The sequence below is a fragment of the Glandiceps talaboti genome, chromosome 2 (genome assembly GCF_964340395.1).
Source record: "Glandiceps talaboti chromosome 2, keGlaTala1.1, whole genome shotgun sequence".
Lineage (NCBI taxonomy): Eukaryota > Metazoa > Hemichordata > Enteropneusta > Spengelidae > Glandiceps > Glandiceps talaboti.
This window is the reverse complement of record NC_135550.1, coordinates 4,746,496-4,767,209: the sequence shown is the minus strand read 5'-3', so window position 1 is coordinate 4,767,209 and position 20,714 is coordinate 4,746,496. Positions and strand designations below refer to the sequence as shown.

The 20,714-nt window shown below is 35.1% G+C and overlaps 1 protein-coding gene across 1 annotated transcript; it reads left to right on the top strand.

Moving 5' to 3' along the window:
• The first annotated feature begins 4,190 nt into the window (after positions 1-4,190).
• LOC144453327 (tRNA (adenine(58)-N(1))-methyltransferase non-catalytic subunit TRM6-like) lies at positions 4,191-19,307 on the top strand. Its single transcript, XM_078144589.1, has 11 exons — positions 4,191-4,318; positions 5,103-5,239; positions 6,645-6,751; positions 7,822-7,913; positions 8,416-8,499; positions 11,117-11,241; positions 11,610-12,106; positions 13,287-13,372; positions 16,661-16,763; positions 17,735-17,821; positions 18,506-19,307. The coding sequence occupies exons 1-11, from the start codon at positions 4,230-4,232 to the stop codon at positions 18,590-18,592; spliced, it is 1,494 nt and encodes a 497-aa protein (XP_078000715.1). The 5' UTR covers positions 4,191-4,229; the 3' UTR covers positions 18,593-19,307.
• The last annotated feature ends 1,407 nt before the right edge of the window (positions 19,308-20,714 follow it).

Below are 20,714 nucleotides of genomic sequence, written 5' to 3'. Positions count from 1 at the left end.
AGTTAATTCAAGTACTTGATAAATGGACAGAAATCCTTGATATGGGTGGCTGTATTGATGTCATTTATTGTGATTTTATGAAGGCATTTGACAAGATACCACATGGGAGACTACTGCAGGTATTACAGCAATATAGAGTGTGCTACCCAGTGTTAGAATGCCACTTCTGAACAGAAAAGAAAGAGTAATTGTCAATGGGAAACATTCTTCTTGGCACCATGTAATACCTATTAAAGATGGGTCTTTACTTTTATATAGAGGCTCATGCAATGTATCTGTATAAAGGAACATTTCATCAACTACAAGGAAAGGAGAGAAATCGAACTCGGTCAGTCGATTAAACGTCATCCTCCCCCGATTGTCTTTTCCGAAAAGTCGCGATCCCACAATTTCCTTTCAGTTTATGGGTTAAGATACAGTCAGAAATGAAAAAGGACATATACTAGGTATGAGACTCAATGGTAATGACTCTATCCCACCGCTGCCACCACTTCGGTAGTTTTAATGGCATTGGATGTTTCCCATTTCTACCATCATAGTTAATATGTGTGAAGGTACTACATTCAACTAATCTCTATGCTTGGATCTAATTTAATTTGCAGAGCTGAAGGCTAGATCCCCAAATACCAATATAGCCTGGATCGAGGGCAACAATCCCTTCTCTCCAGTGACATCCACCCTTTCCTCGCATCACAACTAACAATTGCAGTGGTGGCAGCGGTGGGATACCAAATCATAAAACAATGCAAAGAATAGATAATAGAAGATTAGTCATAGCAAAATGAGACCCTCCTCTAATTCAAATTCACAAAATACGACACCCCCAACCAAAATCTCTTTCCCCCCCCTTCCTTTCACCCCCCCCCCCCAGCCAAACCCCACAAGTATTACTGAAGAAAAAGGAATACTATTTTTGGCCAGTACGGCTTACCATGGAGGAATGGCTTGACATTTGGGTGATAGAGATTTAAATGAAAGACAACAAAAATCCCAAATGAACGTGTGAATTTATTCTCATTTTAGACAACGAAACATCTTATTGTCTATAGATTATGTGTGTACTTTGATAGCTGGTTATCTCATACTGACAAACACAAATGCATTCATTGATTTTTTGTCATTTTACGAGAAATTGGGTCATCGATTTGATGACGTTATCGCAGAAATTCGTGAAGCTTCCCGTTCACGTTCAGTTAAAACGTGTAGCCAAACCTGCCTAATACTAGTAATACATCGCACACTTCAATTATCACATACTATAATTATTATAAATATCCATAATCTAAGCTTTATTGTTCCATGATGCCCATAGTTCAAATAGAACGCTGGTGACACATTGGCACTTTTTGAACCGACACAGAGTATGTGTTCACAGGGACGTATAAACAGAAGAAAAAAAACGTATTAACTGTTTATACGTCCCTGGAAGAGGTAATCAAATTCAAATATATACGTGTGATTGATTGCTTTGTAGGAGAGCTAACTAGGATAAAATCGTAATGATACAACGAAGACTATTAGTAAGATAGCTTTATTCAAACATCAAATCATTACATGATTATACAATAAAATGTAACCTCAGTCATTTAACAGTAACTCTGATGAGATGGCAATACTGACGTGTGAGATGACACTCAAGTACAGTCGAGTGACGTGGTAGATAATTAAGCTTATAAGCTATATATTGTGTGCATATGAAGCAAATTTCTGCAACCTTCTCAAGCAAGCAAACATAATTGACTGGGTTGAACATTTAGTCCATATCCAGTCCTACAATTCAGCAAGACAGACAAGCAGTTGATCTCTTGAAATTTCTAGTACTTGGCATATATTGTTCAAGAAGTGGATATTTTCGTGGCGAAACAAAATGGCCGCTTTCTCCGGTACCAACAGAACTACCCGACACATCAACATAGTGTCGAAGTTTAAGAAAAATTTCGGCCTCGCCTTGTAATGCTCAATAATTGGTTCCAACTCGTCCAGCATACTTGGAATGGAGCAGATCTCAATTCTTTCTGTTGGAGAGAAGAACCATTTCATGAGACGAATGAGAAAATCCACTTTCAGTTGACACATGTCGAAGATATCCGAAGACTGCACAAATAGCATAACGCGTATACCGTCCCTACGTCCTCTTGAACACATCCTGATATACTTCATCGAATCATTATATTTTTGATCAATTTTATCTTCAATGTCAAGTCTGCGTTGACTTCTATGTGTTTTCTTGCTGTGACGTAGGTTTGCTAACTTCTTAATCAGTAAGTTGTTGTGTAGTTTTATTTTCAATGTTTCAACTGGACCCTTTTTAACTTTCACTTTACCGCCATGTACGTCACCAACTTTGTTATTATGTAGACGTAACGGTCGCCGTCTAACGGTGGCATCTATTTTTTGCTTGGTATTTTCACATTTTCCTGCATGGCCGCAAATAGGAGTACTCGTTGGGGTATCGGTATTGAAACGATTCGCAGTGCCAGGGTCGACTTCACTTGCATCGTCTCCAAGAAATCCATCGTGGCTTAAAGCGCCTTCTCCTGTCAAGTAATCATTGATTCCATTTACGCATCTTGCACTTCTGAGGCCTCGGTCGTCAACAGGTTTGAAATAGTTATCTTCGAAAATGAGACCAGAGCTGTTTAATTGTTGTCCGTCAGTACTAGTGTGGACATCTTTGTCTTCATCAGCTGTAATGTCTAGGTGTTTAATTGTACTTGCGCTGTCGTCCTTATCCGATGAATTGTCATGAGCGTGACATTCTGTAACGAACATCTGGTGAAATCTTACTTTTAACGTTTCGTCTGACTTAGTGATTTTTCGAAACAAGCAAGAGTATTTTTGTCCGTCTTCTGAATATCGGAAGTACATCACCTGGTCATCTTTTGGAAGTTTCTTTTCCTTTCGTTTCTTTTCTTGCAACTTTGGATTGAAATTCCTCTTCTTTGCTCTTAAATTCTTATCGACATGCCGATGGCGAGGCGTACTTCCTTCTACAACACACTTCATTTTGCCTTCACTATAGGTGGGTGAAGGTGAAGATCTTGATGTATTGTTGGCCTCTTCAACATGCAGCAAATGTAGTTCTTCGAAAATCTTATCTTTTAGGCCACTTTCAAGTACAATCTTTACCCAATTATTGTGAATAGTACTTTGCCTCCTAATGCCATGGCTTTTAACGTCTCTAACAGTCTTTCGACTTTCGAACTTGTAATTTTGTTCTTTGTCCGACTTATTCTGCACAGGCTGCGGCATGGGCATTGTTCTGATCGAATCAGTACTAGTTCTTTCGTTCGACGACTCGGATACTACGCGCAATCCTCTTTGATACTTCTGGTTGACAACGCTGAAAAGGCACGCCGCTATTGATATTGGGTGGTTGCTTCGAAGCTTCAGTCCGGCTGGGGTGTTTATATCACTCGCGTATTTGCAAGTTTCATAGAAAGTACCCGATATTTGATTTGTATACGGTTCAATGGTATCTAGGAAAGAGTAGCTCAGCTCTTGCCAGGAACTCGATTCAGTCTCGGTTTCATCCTGGTGGACATAATATCTGGACGCATTTGGTTGTAATTCTGGTACCAAGCTTAAAATTGACGGTGTCGCTAGTCTTTCAAGTTCTGACGTCAACGTTATAAAAGAATGGGCAGACGCGGTTGCCGAAAGGTCATCGTTGTTGCATAAAGGGACGGTGTGTGATTGAGCCAAATCCAACAAACTTGGAAGGGGCCCTATATGGTGAACATGGCTATTTTCATCCTTTTGATGTACAAGATTTGGCGTTGCATGCATTTGAAGTTACCATTTATGCCTGCATAAAAAAAAAGAAAAAGAAAAGAAGAGAAATAAACAACCCCATTATGCTGAGTGCTACATGTGTGGTATTTACATTTAAATCTAAAATGCTTTGTATAATTATGAAAATTCTTATATTTGATAAAACTGAATTTTTTCTACTCACGCAGCTGTGACTCCTTTCAGACTCAGGTGCGTAAAATATTAAATCTTGCATTTCTGAATAGATGTAGAGTTATACCAGAGTTATACGTTGCACTGACCGGTTGTTGAGTAAAAACAAAGTAACTTCTTCAAGTGACTATAGGCGATTGTTCATTTGTTTAGTGACGTTTATACAGCCGGAGTTTAGAACAACGAACAAACATACACGGGTCAAAACACCATTTCCGGAAATAGGTACACTTCGTATTTTAACTGCTCGTCTCGACGACAGAATGTCGGACAAGTTCATTATAAAAGAAAGCGATTACGTTATTCTAAGGAAGGGTAAAAACCTTGTTTTGGCTCAAGTGCAGTCGAAACGGTAAGTCTTACAAGTTACTGTCCAACGCAGTGACCACGTTGTGCATTCCATGGCATATGAACGCCGTTCGAATTTTTCTCGAACACACGTGTTTTTATCCCCTAAATGCTTGCAGACGGAGTAAGATGAGACTCGATTCTGACAATGTCCTTCTCCCTTCTTAAAACGTTGTCAACAGGACTAGTCATGCTAGCCGTTTATATGTGCATGTATAAGTTGGTCTCAAAATCAGATTGAAGACCATTCTCACATTCAGCCTCAGTTCGGGAAAATAAGTACACCTGATCATAGCCCTGCTTACAGGCGGTGAACGACTTGACTCTAAACACCGAGGGACAATTATCAGAATCGAGTCCCGGATTACTCCGTATGCAAGCAGGACTATAGTATATAGACTCGTGCACCGTCTGTAAGCAGGACTAGTTTTTATGTAGTTGACACATACCGATGGTATACATTTAGTATTTCCAAAGAAGTCAATGAAATAAAGCAGTTTTTCTAGTTATGGTCAGAACATATGCATAAATACAAAACTTGAACAACTTTGTTATGCACATCAAGACATTTGAAAAGGCAAGAATTGTTTGATTAGAGTTGGGTATCAATGTGAATTTGGGGCTGAATATGGGACTATCTGATTCTCTGAGACCCACTTTATGCATGTGCACACACAACATGCACACATCTTTAGACGTACGAACATATGTACATTTACATTCAAACATAATATGTAACTGGAGTGACGTCATGTATAATTTTGTGCTTAATGACAACTTGCTTACAGGAAAGTAAATTTGGAAAGGAAGTATTTCATACTTGACCCTGTCATTGGTGAATGTTATGGTACAACGTGGGAGATTACAAAGAGAACAATAAAAAAAGTTGAAGAAGATCTGAAAAGTGGTGAAGGAGACAATGCAGGTGAGATGCTATTCCAGCAGACTTTGCCCACTAACATTTTAACAATGTGTACATGTAATTTTAGATGAAGCTAAAACACAAAACAGCATATTCAGACAATAACATAAATATTGAAAGGGTCCAGTTGATTGAAAAGCATGCTCAACTATGCAACTATGTTTGTATTATAATTATCATAAAGAAAAAGTCCAGTCAGGCTTATTTCTGACTTTCAAACATTTGTATGTGTAACTATGGCACTGGATCTAGTTGCTATGCTTGCTCTCGTCAAATATCTGCTACTGATAGTGTCAGTGCAAGAACTTAAACAATTTCTGCTCAAAGTCAAAGTGATTGGTCACAATGGTGGGGGTGGGGGTGGGGGTGATAACGCTACCTCAGACTATGACTATGACACTATTCAAATGAAGTCAATATGTAAATGTGCACATGAACATGGGAGTTGCAGAACTTACAGTAATATCAACATAATTTACATATAGGCTAACATTCTGTAAATGTGTACAAACATGGCTATTCTAATAATGGTTACTGGGCTAATCAGTGAGTTTATACTGATAATAGCACACATAAGTCATAGCCACTCGATCCAGAACCATTGGGACAGACTAGTATCAAGTTGAATTTAGGAGGTAAAGTAGAACCTCTAAGGTATTTACTTTGTTATTATATACATAGACCCTCATATTCCCAGGGTTTGACGTCAAAGTACGTAGTAATATGAAATCCATACATTATTATATACATAGACCCTCATATTCCCAGGGTTTGACGTCAAAGTATAGTAATATGAAATCCATACATTATTATATACATAGACCCTCATATTCCCAGGGTGTGACGTCAAAGTATAGTAATATGAAATCCATACATTATTATATACATAGACCCTCATATTCCCAGGGTTTGACGTCAAAGTATAGTAATATGAAATCCATACATTATTATATACATAGACCCTCATATTCCCAGGGTTTGACGTCAAAGTATAGTAATATGAAATCCATACATTATTATATACATAGACCCTCATATTCCCAGGGTGTGACGTCAAAGTATAGTAATATGAAATCCATACAGTATAGTACTATGGTCGGAACTACTTTGAATTATTTGTAAACATCATCAACCTGTACAGTTACGATGTTGTTGTTTGAAAATATGGTTTCCTTGCTACATTGCCGAACATCGACCATCATCATGATCAGTGTAAACAATGAACATGACATAGCACTCATTCGGAATACTAGGAGATTAGATATAAAAATCTTCTACCGAAGCCTTATTTACATCACATTGGACTTTATTCATGATTTTCTGTAGTACATGTCGATGTTTAAGTAGTACAATGCACTGAGTTCATGCAATACTTACAAATCTGGTGATTTATGTTTTCTGATATCAGAATCTAGTGAAGTTGGTGACAACAGAAATATTGTTGATGACAACACTGCACAGAAGTTATCCCAAGATGAAATATTGGCTTTGAAGAAAGATGGTATGAAAGGAGAGGTAAGTTTTATATTGTCTTTACATATCTAAAACAAAACAATTCCATGATTTTTTGTGCAGTAACTTGTTTTTTTAAAGCTTGAAGGTTCAAAATGTGTTCTCATTTACCGCTGACTTCAAATTCAATTTTCACATTTTTTAAACTGTTGTCATTTGGATCATAAAATATATAAATATGAGAAATAAAAACAAATATTAATACTTAATCTTGTACTTGAAAATTTTAAGAAAAAGTTGATAAACTTAGGACTAATTTGTTCAAAAACCCAATGTACACTCTAATCACCCAGAACTTTGTGTATGAAACTGTGCTCCTTGTCCTTTTGAAATCATCACAGAAATTTGGTCAATCACCATCTTTGAATTGTGCACAAGGAAATCATCACTGTATTAGAATTTTCCCATATAACATAATATTTGGTGGCCATGATGCCCCCCCCCCCTCCTTTTTCCTTGATTAGATCAAATAATGGGTTTGTGTTTGTTCAAAAAAACAAAACAATAACAAAACTTGGAGTCTTTTATTTCTCTGGTGCATACAATGTTAATTGCTAAATTAACTCTGCAATAAGAATGTAATAATGATGTGTAATTTATTTTGTTCAAATCAAATGGGAAATTCAGATACTGTTGCCACTTGTCTAGTGCTAAGTGTACTAGTATTAAAACAGGAGGAAACTGAAGTAACCAGGGAAAATCTGTGTTGTTCAGCAGGGTCAAACTGAGCATCATCCATTTTACATACAGATCTGGGAAATTTTAATCAAATTCAGCCGACTCTTGGTGAAGTTGAACCCAGACTATGGTTGTAAGAGGCACACAAGACTTCAAGATATGTTGTCTATCACTAGCAGAAATTTGTATTCAACAATTAGATATAAAAGTACACGTACATTTCTGTGCACTTTTATTAATATTTTCAAGGAGCCAAGACTATTTGCCCAACTACATTGCATGTTCTTATTTGGTTAAACGGCAGTAAAATGGGACAGCCTTAACATTTGGGAAAGTCTTACTTTATGTTTTATTTTGAGATCATGATTCTATAACCTCTGTTTTATTATTTGCAGGAGCTGATTGAACAAATTGTAGAAAACAGTGCAACATTCAAAGAGAAAAATGTGTACACACAAGAAAAATACATCAAGAAGAAAAAGGAGAAGTGAGTTACCCTGTTTAAACTAATTGTGATGCACTGAAATTCTTTTTAAAAGTTGTTCTCATTAAAAATACAACATTGAAAGGATCACAGATGAATTTTGTGTTTTGACCTTTCATAATGACCATAACATGCAATGTCAAATGTCAAAATCAATCTCTGTCATGAAACTGCAGAAGTAACGTGTATCTAAAATTAAAACATAGCTTCAAGTCAAGGTACTTCTATCAAGAAACCAAAGTATCAAGATAGTCCAAAAATGTACACAGCAAGATGACCTAAAACTGAAAACAGTCTAAAAAGTAAAAGAAAGAGTCCTCAAGAAGATTACTGAGTTCTATTTTTTGACATATGTACATGATAAAGTAAAGCACCAAATGATTTTGCCTCTTTGTTTGTAAACATAGGGATTATAACAAACAAAATGACTCCATGGAGAACATGTCCATTTGTAGGAGTATACTTTGAAGACCACTCTTCTATTTTCTCTCATTTTGTTTTTCAGGCATTTACCGTTATTTACAATTTTGAAACCAACAACTAGACTACTGTGTGAAATGTACCATGCAAAGACATCACCAAGAACTGTGTAAGTACAATGTACATGTATATCTATCTATAATCCAGTCAGTCTAGCGGAAATTTAGGCCGAACCAGGACTTAATTGCAATAGAAATAATTTTTAGTGCATCTTGCTCAGAATTTTATGCTGAATAACATATCAAAAGTCTAGAAAAATCTAAGTGGTGGAACATGGTGAGAAATTATGTTTCTTAGTAATTAGCGAAAAAAATAATATTCCTGAAATATCATTTGTTCAAAAACCAATGCAAGTAACATGTCTATGGGTAGGTCTGAAGGTCATGAATTACTTTTGAGTCACTGTATGATAGTACAAACATTCCGAATGAATTTAAACAGACTTAATGTGTGTAATTTAATCACTTTAGTTAAGGTTACAGATTACATGTAACATACAATAAGTATACATTTTTGTGAATGCCCATGTGAGAAGTATGATATTAGTAGTATTATTAGATATTAGAGTACTTGAATACCTTTCTTTCGTCATGAAATATCTCCCTTGTTAGATAAACATGCATGTTAAACAAGTGTTAATTAGTGTAATTAACATGTAAAACAACGTATTAGTATGAAGCCTACATATTTTCTGTTCATAAATGGTTATTGACGCTCGAATATGAGTGAACTTTTCAATCATCAAACCACTCCAAAGTAAGGTGAACAATAATAATTCAGATTACAATAAGTCTACATTTTTTTGAATACCACTGTGAGTAATATGTCTGTCATTAAGTATTGGAGTACTTGACTACATCTCTTTCATCATATTTCAGGCAAGATGCAACTGCTAAGATTTATTTTTTCTGTGGCATAATAACAAAACAGACATTTGAGTTACCAAAAAGTCTTTGATAATATTAAATTGTAGCCTGTGTAATTTGCCAAAGACATTACTTGCATGGGAGATTGATAAACCTTGTATATGCTAATTATGCTAATTACTAGTTAATGAAGACTCTGTGATAAATTTTACATGAAAGGGCTTTGATGATGACAACCATGCAACATTTATTTCCCACTGTACTGCAAATCAAATGAAATATAACCTGCATATATTTGTATTAAAATGTTATCAAATTTGAATATGTTGAATATAATTTTATATAATATACATGTACATATTAATTATGCTGATAACTAAACACATGTAATCTCTTAATATGAGTTTGTTATAAAGGTAGTTTTCCATTTCAATCCTATACTGGTAAACATGTAATATACCTTAGTGATTTTGACATAGTGAATACGTATACACTACATGTTATTCATATACTAATTAAAACCACCAGCTGAAATTAAGCTATGTAAATGACATAGGAGATGTCGAATCATCAAATGCTGGTCCTAGCTAGTATTCTCTTTCACCCTTATACATAATCCATAGACATGTTACTTGCTAGATTTGTTTGGGAAAACAACATTTTATAAATATGGTATTCCCGCTAATTATGCTAATTATAAAAACTCTCAATTTTCACTATGTTCCACCACTTAGATTTTTCTAGACTTTTGATATGTTTAGCACAAAATTATGATTAAGATGCACTAAAAATAATTTCTGTTGTAATTATGTCCGAGTCAAACTTTATTTTGACTGGACTAGTAAGCCAATTTTATATTTTGTAATGTTTCATCAGTTTAATATAATCCAGGTTCCCAAATTATACCGTGAGACCCATACTTCATCTTAAGTGTTATATTTTCCTTCAATGTACATGTATACACTGAAGTCTAAACAAAAGCTTGATTTACTATTTAAGAAATTGCTAATTAAATATTATTTAATATGCAATTTGTTCTTTAAAACTAATTAGTGTTGTAATTTCACATTACACTGAAATATCAAGAGTACAAAACAAGGTACAGAATGTGTAAGTTGTATCACCTCCACAGCCTACCCAAATATACAGCCATTTGTTCTTTAAGGCCCCACAGTCTTAGATTACTCTTATCTTATCAACAAAGCCATAGATATTAGATAGTATCAATCTTCTGTCCTGGATAAACTTGTACTATGGCTGTGACATGCACATTTTTTTTTTACAAGAACCACTAGTTTAATCATTATCTGTTTATAAAGGGGAACACCACTCCAGGAAATAGAGACAGTTTCATTAACTATGAGTTCTAGAGGGCCATTTAGTAATTTTTCATCGCCTACAATTACTTGCGTTTTCAGAGAAACATCATTGATCTTGTACCTTTTATATAGGACATCTTTTCTGTGGACCACATTGCCTCATGGGAGTCAATAGAAATGGTTCATGGTTGAACAATGAAGTGTACAAATGCAAACAGTGCAACCATTGCTGACAAATAACATTCTTATTTTCAGGCTTAGCTGATATAAAGCATGCAATTTTCTACCCTTTCCATACAAATAATTCAAAAAGTAAGTATTCAATTAAAAAAATGGAAAAACGCCTTTGGAAAGAGAATAAAAATGAACATTTCATCAGGGTAGAAATCATAGCGTTAAAAAGTGTTTATGCAGTAGAAGATGAAATCAGTAAATCACACATTATTGTTACAGTGTTTCTATCATTTCCCCCATGTACTTTAATTATTTGTTGTTTTAAATATCACATGGAATAACCGTGAGTTGTCTTTTGATTGCTTAGGACGCTACGATATGATACAATGGGTCAGATTCTGACCCTTGGAAATGTTCATGCTAATATGAAAGTATTGGTTGTGGAAAGCTGTACAGGTCTACTATTGGGTGCCATTATGGATCGCATGGGAGGTAAGTTTATACAATCATGCTTTTACAAATCCTATCAGGACTTTCTGAAAGGTGTCATGTATTCTACCTACTCAAATATAAAATCTTATATGGACAGATAGAAAGACAAACAAACAAACAACATAAATGCACAGTGGCCATCGAAACACATGCATGCCTACCTACTTACCTACAAAATGTACATGTACATACATACATACATACATACATACATACATGTACATACATACATACATAGATGTACCATATCCATACATAGCGGTACATACAATAAATGCTGAAAAATGAATAGTTTGATTGGCGGTAACTGTATTGACTTGATATAAGATTAGCAAATTTTTTACCCTAATTTTTTTTTTATATGCTAGGGTTTGGAACTCTTGTACATCTGTACCATGGTGATTCACCAACCAGAAATGCACTAGATGGTTACAACTTCACTGAAGAAGACATGAAAGTATTGCACAGTTTTCCCCTTAATCAGGCAAATAGCTTAAATGTTAAAGGTGATAGAGGACAAACTGTTACACCGTCATCCAAAGATTTACAAAGTGAGGAATCATGTCAAACGATTTGTGATGATGACGATAGACCTTTTAAGAAACAGAGGACAGACACAAATCTTGAAATGAACACAGAAGACACTGGAAAGCAAGAAGAGAAGAAAGCTTCCATATCAGAAGGAGTGGACACTGATGTACCTGTTTCACAACGATCAGAGGACACAGATTGTTTACCAGAAACAGCCAGTGTTACTATAGCAACTGATGCCAAGGAAACTAGCCTAGCAACAAATGACATGGACATTGATCTATCAACAGAAGAAAATGATGATGGACAGTTGAAAAGAAAGAAATGGGCTATTGTATGTTGCTAATATTTGTATATTACTATATATATATATATATATATATATATATATATATATATATATATATATATATATATATATATATATATATATATATATATATATATATATATATATATATATTATATTGTTATATTATGTGTGTGTGTGTGTGTGTGTGTGTGTGTGTGTGTGTGTGTGTGTGTGTGTGTGTGTGTGTGTATTTGATAATAGCATGGTCTGTTTCATACTAATTTGATAAAAATTGTACATTTTGTACATGTACATTTCAATATCATTCCCCAGTATTTTTCCTTGTCCATGGCTGGCTGCAGTTAAGGGAAATACAAGTGACCTATTACAGAGCCCTTGTCACTTCATGTACTAGTTGTAAGATGACGAGTGACAAAATCATTATGTCATGATTATTTTCTTGATGAATGAAGAGAGATATTGGGGAATAATACAATTATACCTCAGCACGATCTTTTGTAAAAAATCAGAAAATCAGATAGTTTTCAGCCCCATAGAACAAACGACGTTGGTGCACATTTTCCTTACGTACATGTAGAATGACATTTTTTCAAATGTGTTCAAGTTGGCTAGCAAGGGAAATAAATAAAGGTTTTTTAATTTTTGAAATCATCTCCAGTAATTGGTTACAGCGAATTACTAACCAAATGTGTGAGATTAATGTCCACTGACATGTCCACTTTCAAACATAGATTTCACATTTACTTGAAAAAGTGATTTCAATCCATTGTGTAAGCTTATTTATAGATTATATCAGCCAATGTTTAACTATTGGTACTTCAACAAGTTTCAGTCAATGTATTGTGGGAATCTGATTGAAAAATGATACTACAGTTACTAATAGTAGTTTTAATATGGTGACAGGTGACGTCTACAGATCATATTAACCACTAATTAACAGATACAATGTAATATGTGTAATATAATTGTGCCATCTCATGAAACAGTAATCTGTCTCAACTGATCACGTAAAAGAATAATTTGTTCATTGTCAATGCATTATATAGAAAGGTTGGTTGGTTGGTTGTTTGTAAATATACATTGGATATTTTTGCACTGATCTCTGTGAAGTACCAGTAAGATATCCTATTTTGCCATTATATGTATGTAGTTTGCTTTTATGCGATTTGATGAATTGATTCAATATTTTATACCATCATAGAATCCAGAAAGAATGGCTAGACGAGAAAAGAGACGAAAAGACTTAGATGCTGCAAGAAGTATAATAGAACAGGGGAACTTTGACGTGTGAGTACATATACAAACAATTGCCATGTATACTTTTGTGTTACATGCATTTGATGTGTGAGTACATATACAAACCATTGCCATGTATACTTTTGTGTTACATGCATTTGATGTGTGAGTACATATACAAACAATTGCCATGATGTATACTTTGTGTTACATGCATTTGATGTGTGAGTACATATACAAACAATTGCAATGTATACTTTGTGTTACATACATTTGATGTGTGAGTACATATACAAACAATTGCCATGTATACTTTGTGTTACATGCATTTGATGTGTGAGTACATATACAAACAATTGCAATGTATACTTTGTGTTACATACATTTGATGTGTGAGTACATATACAAACAATTGCCATGTATACTTTGTGTTACATGCATTTGATGTGTGAGTACATATACAAACCATTGCCATGTATACTTTGTGTTACATGCATTTGATGTGTGAGTACATATACAAACCATTGCCATGTATACTTTGTGTTACATGCATTTGACGTGTGAGTACATATACAAACAATTGCCATGTATACTTTGTGTTACATGCATTTGATGTGTGAGTACATATACAAACAATTGCCATGTATACTTTGTGTTACATGCATTTGATGTGTGAGTACATATACAAACCATTGTCATGTATACTTTGTGTTACATGCATTTGATGTGTGAGTACATATACAAACAATTGCCATGTATACTTTGTGTTACATGCATTTGATGTGTGAGTACATATACAAACAATTGCCATGTATACTTTGTGTTACATGCATTTGATGTGTGAGTACATATACAAACAATTGCCATGTATACTTTGTGTTACATGCATTTGATGTGTGAGTACATATACAAACCATTGTCATGTATACTTTGTGTTACATACATTTGATGTGTGAGTACATATACAAACAATTGCCATGTATACTTTGTGTTACATGCATTTGATGTGTGAGTACATATACAAACCATTGCCATGTATACTTTGTGTTACATGCATTTGATGTGTGAGTACATATACAAACCATTGTCATGTATACTTTGTGTTACATACATTTGATGTGTGAGTACATATACAAACAATTGTCATGTATACTTTGTGTTACATGCATTTGATGTGTGAGTACATATACAAACCATTGCCATGTATACTTTGTGTTACATGCATTTGACGTGTGAGTACGTATACAAACAATTGCCATGTATACTTTGTGTTACATGCATTAGCTTTATTATTTATTATTATTTTTTAACCAAATAATAAAGTTAAACCAATATGCAGAAAGTTATTTAATCTTCATCACTTTCTTCAAAATTAGTAATTATCAATTTAAGTAACAGATACAATCCGACCAATATGCGTCGAGCGGTAGCGAGGCGCATATTGGCCGGATTGTATCTGTTTTGTACACCGGCTAATTTCCTTTGTTGTGTATTGAGTTCGAATTCCAATATACTCCGGAGATAACTCATACACTGCTATCATACAACCGCAACAACAATAATAATAATAATAACAGTGTCTGCGCCATCGTGCATGTCTGCATATCTTCCGGGCTATGTATACACTCTAGCTAATACACATACACCCCCTAACAAAATTAGACACTCTCACTTCACACTACAAGTTCTCAAATACAGTGTCTGCTGTACTGTGCATTTTCTCAGAGGATATTTTTACATTGGAGTTAGAAGACATACATCAATGAAGTTGGATACTCTCTGTACTCTCCATGTTCTTAAATGTAAACTGAGCGAAACGTCGCTTCGACAAGACATGCTTAGCTACTGAAAGGTTCACACACACTAACCAAGCTATTGACGTTTATTTGGTTGGGCTTTCGCCATCACCAATCATTCATTTTGACAGCTCTTTCTGGTTGATAACAAACTCGATACTTCGATACAAACATCTTCCTGTTGGAGTCAATTGTCTGTCTAATATACTCCGGATGTTGACTTTCATTACCATGTCTGTCTAATATACTCCGGGTATGGACTTTTCATTACCCGGATGGTATTTCTCATATTCTCAGCTCCCTGGATTTTGAAGCGGGAAGTTTGCGGACACCTGATTGGCTGATCGCCCGATTAATCACTGTCGCTTGACAAGTAACGCCCACGCCGGTGTACAAACTGAAATAATTACTTTAATTGTACATGTAACGTGTACATCTGAGGATGGTATCTATATTGTACCTGAGCGCACAATCCATGTAGTGTTTCTCATACACCTTTTCCCATAGACTAATCATTGACCGCTGCATACACAGCAAAAATGTTTCTCTTTCAATAAGAGTCCACCCATAGACAAATAATCGACAGTCTCAGATTCTCCATTCAATATAAAAGTTGCAGTCTAAATCTCATAACCTCTGTGTTGACTGACATCGGTAATTTAAATTCCTGGCGACACAATACAAAGTAAAAATGTTACTTTGTAACTCATATCTGTAGTATGACCTTGTTTTGGAAGGTTGTTGACCTGCAATGTTAAATAGTATTAGTATTACACATATACTCATATTATTTATTGTGTTTTCTGGAATTTTCTGTGTCACTTTCTTTTTAATTTCTTTTGCCGTGACCACAAATTGACGTTTCTCTACTGTATTCATGTTTATAGTTACTTGGATTGGCTAGTAGTTGTATTGCTGGGCTACGATGTCACGTTGACGTAGTTTACACTTAGTCAGCACATGGTTATACAGTGTAGCAAAAAGATTAATAAACTTGGTGTCTTGTTTCCCATCTATTCTTTCCCATACTGGTTTTCTGGCATTTTTTTTCTTTTCTTACTGCTAACCGGTATGCATATGGTGTAACCAGTGTGACTGACATGTGCAAATGAGTGCCTCAGCCAATCATGAGTCAGTATATAAATCTCATACACCAAACTTGCAGTGAAATATAAGCCTACCTTGGTTACAAAATTGTGTAATTTACACACCAAAAAATGTAAAATGGTAACACAAAGTGCCATTGGAAGATGGAGGTCTGAAGTTCATTTAACATTATTCATTATAAGTACTGAAGTTATTAATAACCTGCATTGGGGTAAATGCTTACAATCTTTGAATCAGACAATTTTGGTTTAGATTGGCAATCTTACACCAGATGAGGCTGCAGGTATTAGTTTTGCTATGAATTGGAATATCGAGATCCATCGGCATGCACATAGAGGAAAGTTTTCTTGCCTTTCTGTGATAGCATCTACTTTTGCATTTTCATTTCTGCTTTCTACAAACAGCACAATCACATTCCTTTTTGTATCCATTGCAGGTTTATTATTGCCAGTAGATTTGATCCATGTCCTATTGTGATGAAATTCCTAGATTTCCTGTCACCGTCAAGGCCTTTTATTGTGTACAGTCAGTTCATTGAGGTGAGAACTGCTTACGACCTTTTTTTTAAAATTGTTTCTTCAGGTTATCTGACTGTATCTGTGGCATTGATAATGAACATACATCGTACATACATGTACATAAATAAATAAGTAAGTAAGTAAGTAAATAAAGACACAGACAGACAGACAGACAGACAGACTGACCGACTTGCTGACACACTCACATACATACATACATACATACATACATACATACATACACATAAACACACACACACAACACTGTTACATACACAGGGAACCATGTACATGCTGTGTGCCTCACAACCCTGTTACAGGGTATATTCTTCCACAGCTCTGGTACATGGCTGTGAAAAATATGCCTGTTTTATGGATGTGAATACCATCTCTGTGCCATGACTATTTTGCACATCACTTTACCATTGCATTGCACTGAACACCGAGCACACCATTCTGCACAACCATGTAACAGCTACATGTATGTAATGAGGGAATAATACCCTATAGCAGCCCTTTTGTTCATATCTGATTGGCATTGCTCACAGAGCTGGTACATGACTGGGAAATACATGTACCACTGTTCCAGCAATGCTGACGTAGCTGGTGCATGCAGCTATGTGAAATACCTACATGTACATGTATGTTACACTTACAGCTACATGTATGCTCACATAGCTGGTACTGTGGGAAAAGCTCTGCCTCGTACATGGATGTTATAAACACTTATGCTGCATTACTGTTGTGCACATCCATGCTACATTGGTGTTGGCATATCGGTTACACACCTGTCAAATCTAGGTGTGTTACATGTAGTGTGCTGGCCAGATCTGAGGTACATGTTGTATAAGAGATATTTTTCACATACATGTAGCTGGCACGGCCTCTGTGGTTCCACTGAGCTGGTACAACCCTGTCCTAGGTATGTGACTGTTACAAGGGTGTGCAAGGTTCCCTGTGAATTCACAAGCTCCATTCATAATATTTTTCAGCCACTGTACGAATGTTTTGGTAAATTACGAGAAAGCAGAGAAACTGTCAATGTCAAGATTACAGAGACCTGGTTGAGAGAATATCAGGTAAGAGTTCTCCCACTACTAATTGCTTATCACATCAAATTAAAATATACAGTAGTAGAAAGTGAGATGTGCAGAAACAAAGCTCAGAACAGAAACAATGATATGAAAGACAACACGGCCCTGTCATAATAATGAGAGACAAAAGAAAAACCTGCATCATATCATGACTGTACACTACATATGGACTATGCCATGTGGGCACATGCAAGAACTGTATAGATCCATTCTGCAAGAGACAGACTCATGCAACAATTGTGTCTGTTCTGGCTTTTGTTTCTGCACAGCTTATTTTCTTCTGCTGTAAAGTTCATTCCCAATCTAGTGCTTGATTTGATGATTTGAATATTTTATTGTCTGTATGTATCAACCATGGTACTTTCACACAACATGTTGTATGTAGGTCTGAAACACTGTAGATTTCTCCCAAAGAACATTTATTAAGTTTTCGTTGTGTCACAATCTTAATTTCACACCATTACTGGTTTCAAAAAGTAATTGTAAAGATGATTTATTGTGTGAATAAGATCTATGCAATTGTTGTTTTGTCACAAATGCTAATTGTGTGGTATATCATAATTTGAGGAAAAATGAACAAATAATGAAATATCTATGATCATAATAGGTACTTCCAGCAAGGACCACATCCCAAGAATGTAATTAATGTAATTTTTATGATCTTTGTAGGTACTTCCAGCAAGGACACATCCCAAGAATGTAATGAGTAGTACCGGAGGATACATACTGACAGGCATTAAAATAGCAACGTCATAAAATGTGGGAATCAAAAAAGCCAGTGATGCGACAAACGTTCACAATATGAATTGTCCAAAGGACAGTAACTATAATCTCAGAACAGCAGATGCACGATGGATTGTGAAGTTTATACAAGATGTCTGCATTTTTTTCTAAATGTCAAACAGAATCTGAAATCAATGTGCTATATTCTGGTTACACACTTTGTAGCCTTATTTGAAAGAAGCATGGTATGAGGGGTGACCGAGATTAGACGTTGAAAACTTGTGTTCGAAGGTGCCAATTACATTGTATGGTATTACTCAAAACAGTCAGAGAAATGTGTTAAAGATAACTCAGTCACATCACACATGAAATCTGCAGATGTTTTTGAACTGGTTAGAATCTCATTGCCATTAGCAGGGACACTTGAGAAATTAGAAATTACAATTTCTCAAAAACCCAACCGTTGTGGCCCTCTCATTTCCCAATTTTAGAAAAAAGGGCTTCTAAAAAGGACTAGTGGCAAAGTCATACATTATTTCTTTCTTTACTTTGATAACTGGAATATTGCACATTGAATTTATGACACATAAAACAATATTTTGAAGCTTCATGGCTACCAACATGTAATTTTGTTTATCTTTGAAAGAGATTCTGAAAATAAACGAGTCATGAAACTACTTGATTTGTGTCTAGTATTTCCTAATTGATAAAGTACCACATTTTTGGGCCATCATAAAAATATTCACTTCACCTTTGACAAAATACAAGTATACCACTAATTAAAGTGTCCTGTGAAATCAATTGAAGAGGCCATATATGGATGAGAATTTGGTATCTATTTTGGATTTTTAATTTCATAAAACAATATCATCGTGGCTTCTAGACTGTAAGATACGTCGTGACGTTTCGCCCTCACCGGCCTCCTCTCATGGGTTGGCCGATGTTTGAGGGCGGCCCGTCACGGCGTACCTTACAGACTACGTGGCTTCCTAACTGAAAAATCAATGTGAAACAGCATTGACCAGATCTGTGTTTGTGTCTCATTACATTACAAAAAGTTAAAAGAATGTGTAAAAAGTTTGTTTTTGTATGTACATAATAAGAAACATTACCGGTATATACATTTATTAATCTTTTGTAATTTATTGAGAGTTACAAACAAGGACTTGGCACTAAAATTGCTCTATCAATTTTTCTGTTAAAAAAAAGTTCCCAAGAGATGCCATCAAGTTTTAACACATTGAATAAGAGCGCCAAGCGTTGTTGCACAAACGTTTCAATAGTAAAATGTAATTTGAGAGTAACTCCATTCTAGGTGTTGTAATAGAGAAATTAGAATTGCAAACATATGATTGCTGATCATTGAAGATTGGCAAGGCCAGGTTATGGCCTCGGTATTTTTATTGCAACTTATAATTAAATAACAAACCCTTTGAGTGCATTATAATGAGGTCATACTAATGTGAGGTCATACGAATGTGACCTCGTTACAATGCACTGAAAGGGTTTGTGTTGATCAAGGTACTTAAAAGTAGGAGAAGTAGGGAAGACATTGACAGATTTATTTTATAAACTGGACTTTACTCTTTCACATCAATAAATTTTGTGGGATAGAGGATTGAATTGCATTATTTTCCTGCTTGCTTGTTTCCCTTTTGACAGATTGTAATTCTACTTACCCAGTATTTATGCTATCTAATACACAATCTGAGACCTTTGAATATAACACAGTACAAACACATATCTGAGACTAATGATAGGTAAGACTCAATCTGATTAAAATCTGATGTTGGGATACAGCTATATTGCTTTGTTTACCTCTATTCCCTTAAACATATATTGTCATTTTTGCTGTTACGTGCATAATCACCACTTTCCCATATGGACCAACAAAATAAAAAAAAACCGAAAATATATGAAGGAAATAGCGATAAATAATAAAGTAATCCAGTCATATTCGTACATCGGATTTTAATCAGATTGATATGTCTATCTGTCTGTCTGTCTCGTAAATTAAAAACTTAGATATATATAAGTCTAAACATAAAGTTAATTGATGAGAAAGTATGTATATATAACAGATAAGATGCATTGTTTGGCCTATACTGAAATGTCTGTCTAAAATGTTTGCTATGAGAGTAGACTGTACTCCAGG

What these genes read in the sequence shown, in the direction of transcription:
- LOC144453327 (XM_078144589.1), top strand. Translation starts at nt 4,230, where the DNA reads ATGTCGGACAAGTTCATTATAAAAGAAAGCGATTACGTTATTCTAAGG. An exon ending in AAGACATCACCAAGAACTGT is followed by an intron (nt 8,500 to 11,116) that starts GTAAGTACAATG and finishes TTGATTGCTTAG; the next exon opens with GACGCTACGATATGATACAA. An exon ending in CATTATGGATCGCATGGGAG is followed by an intron (nt 11,242 to 11,609) that starts GTAAGTTTATAC and finishes TTTATATGCTAG; the next exon opens with GGTTTGGAACTCTTGTACAT.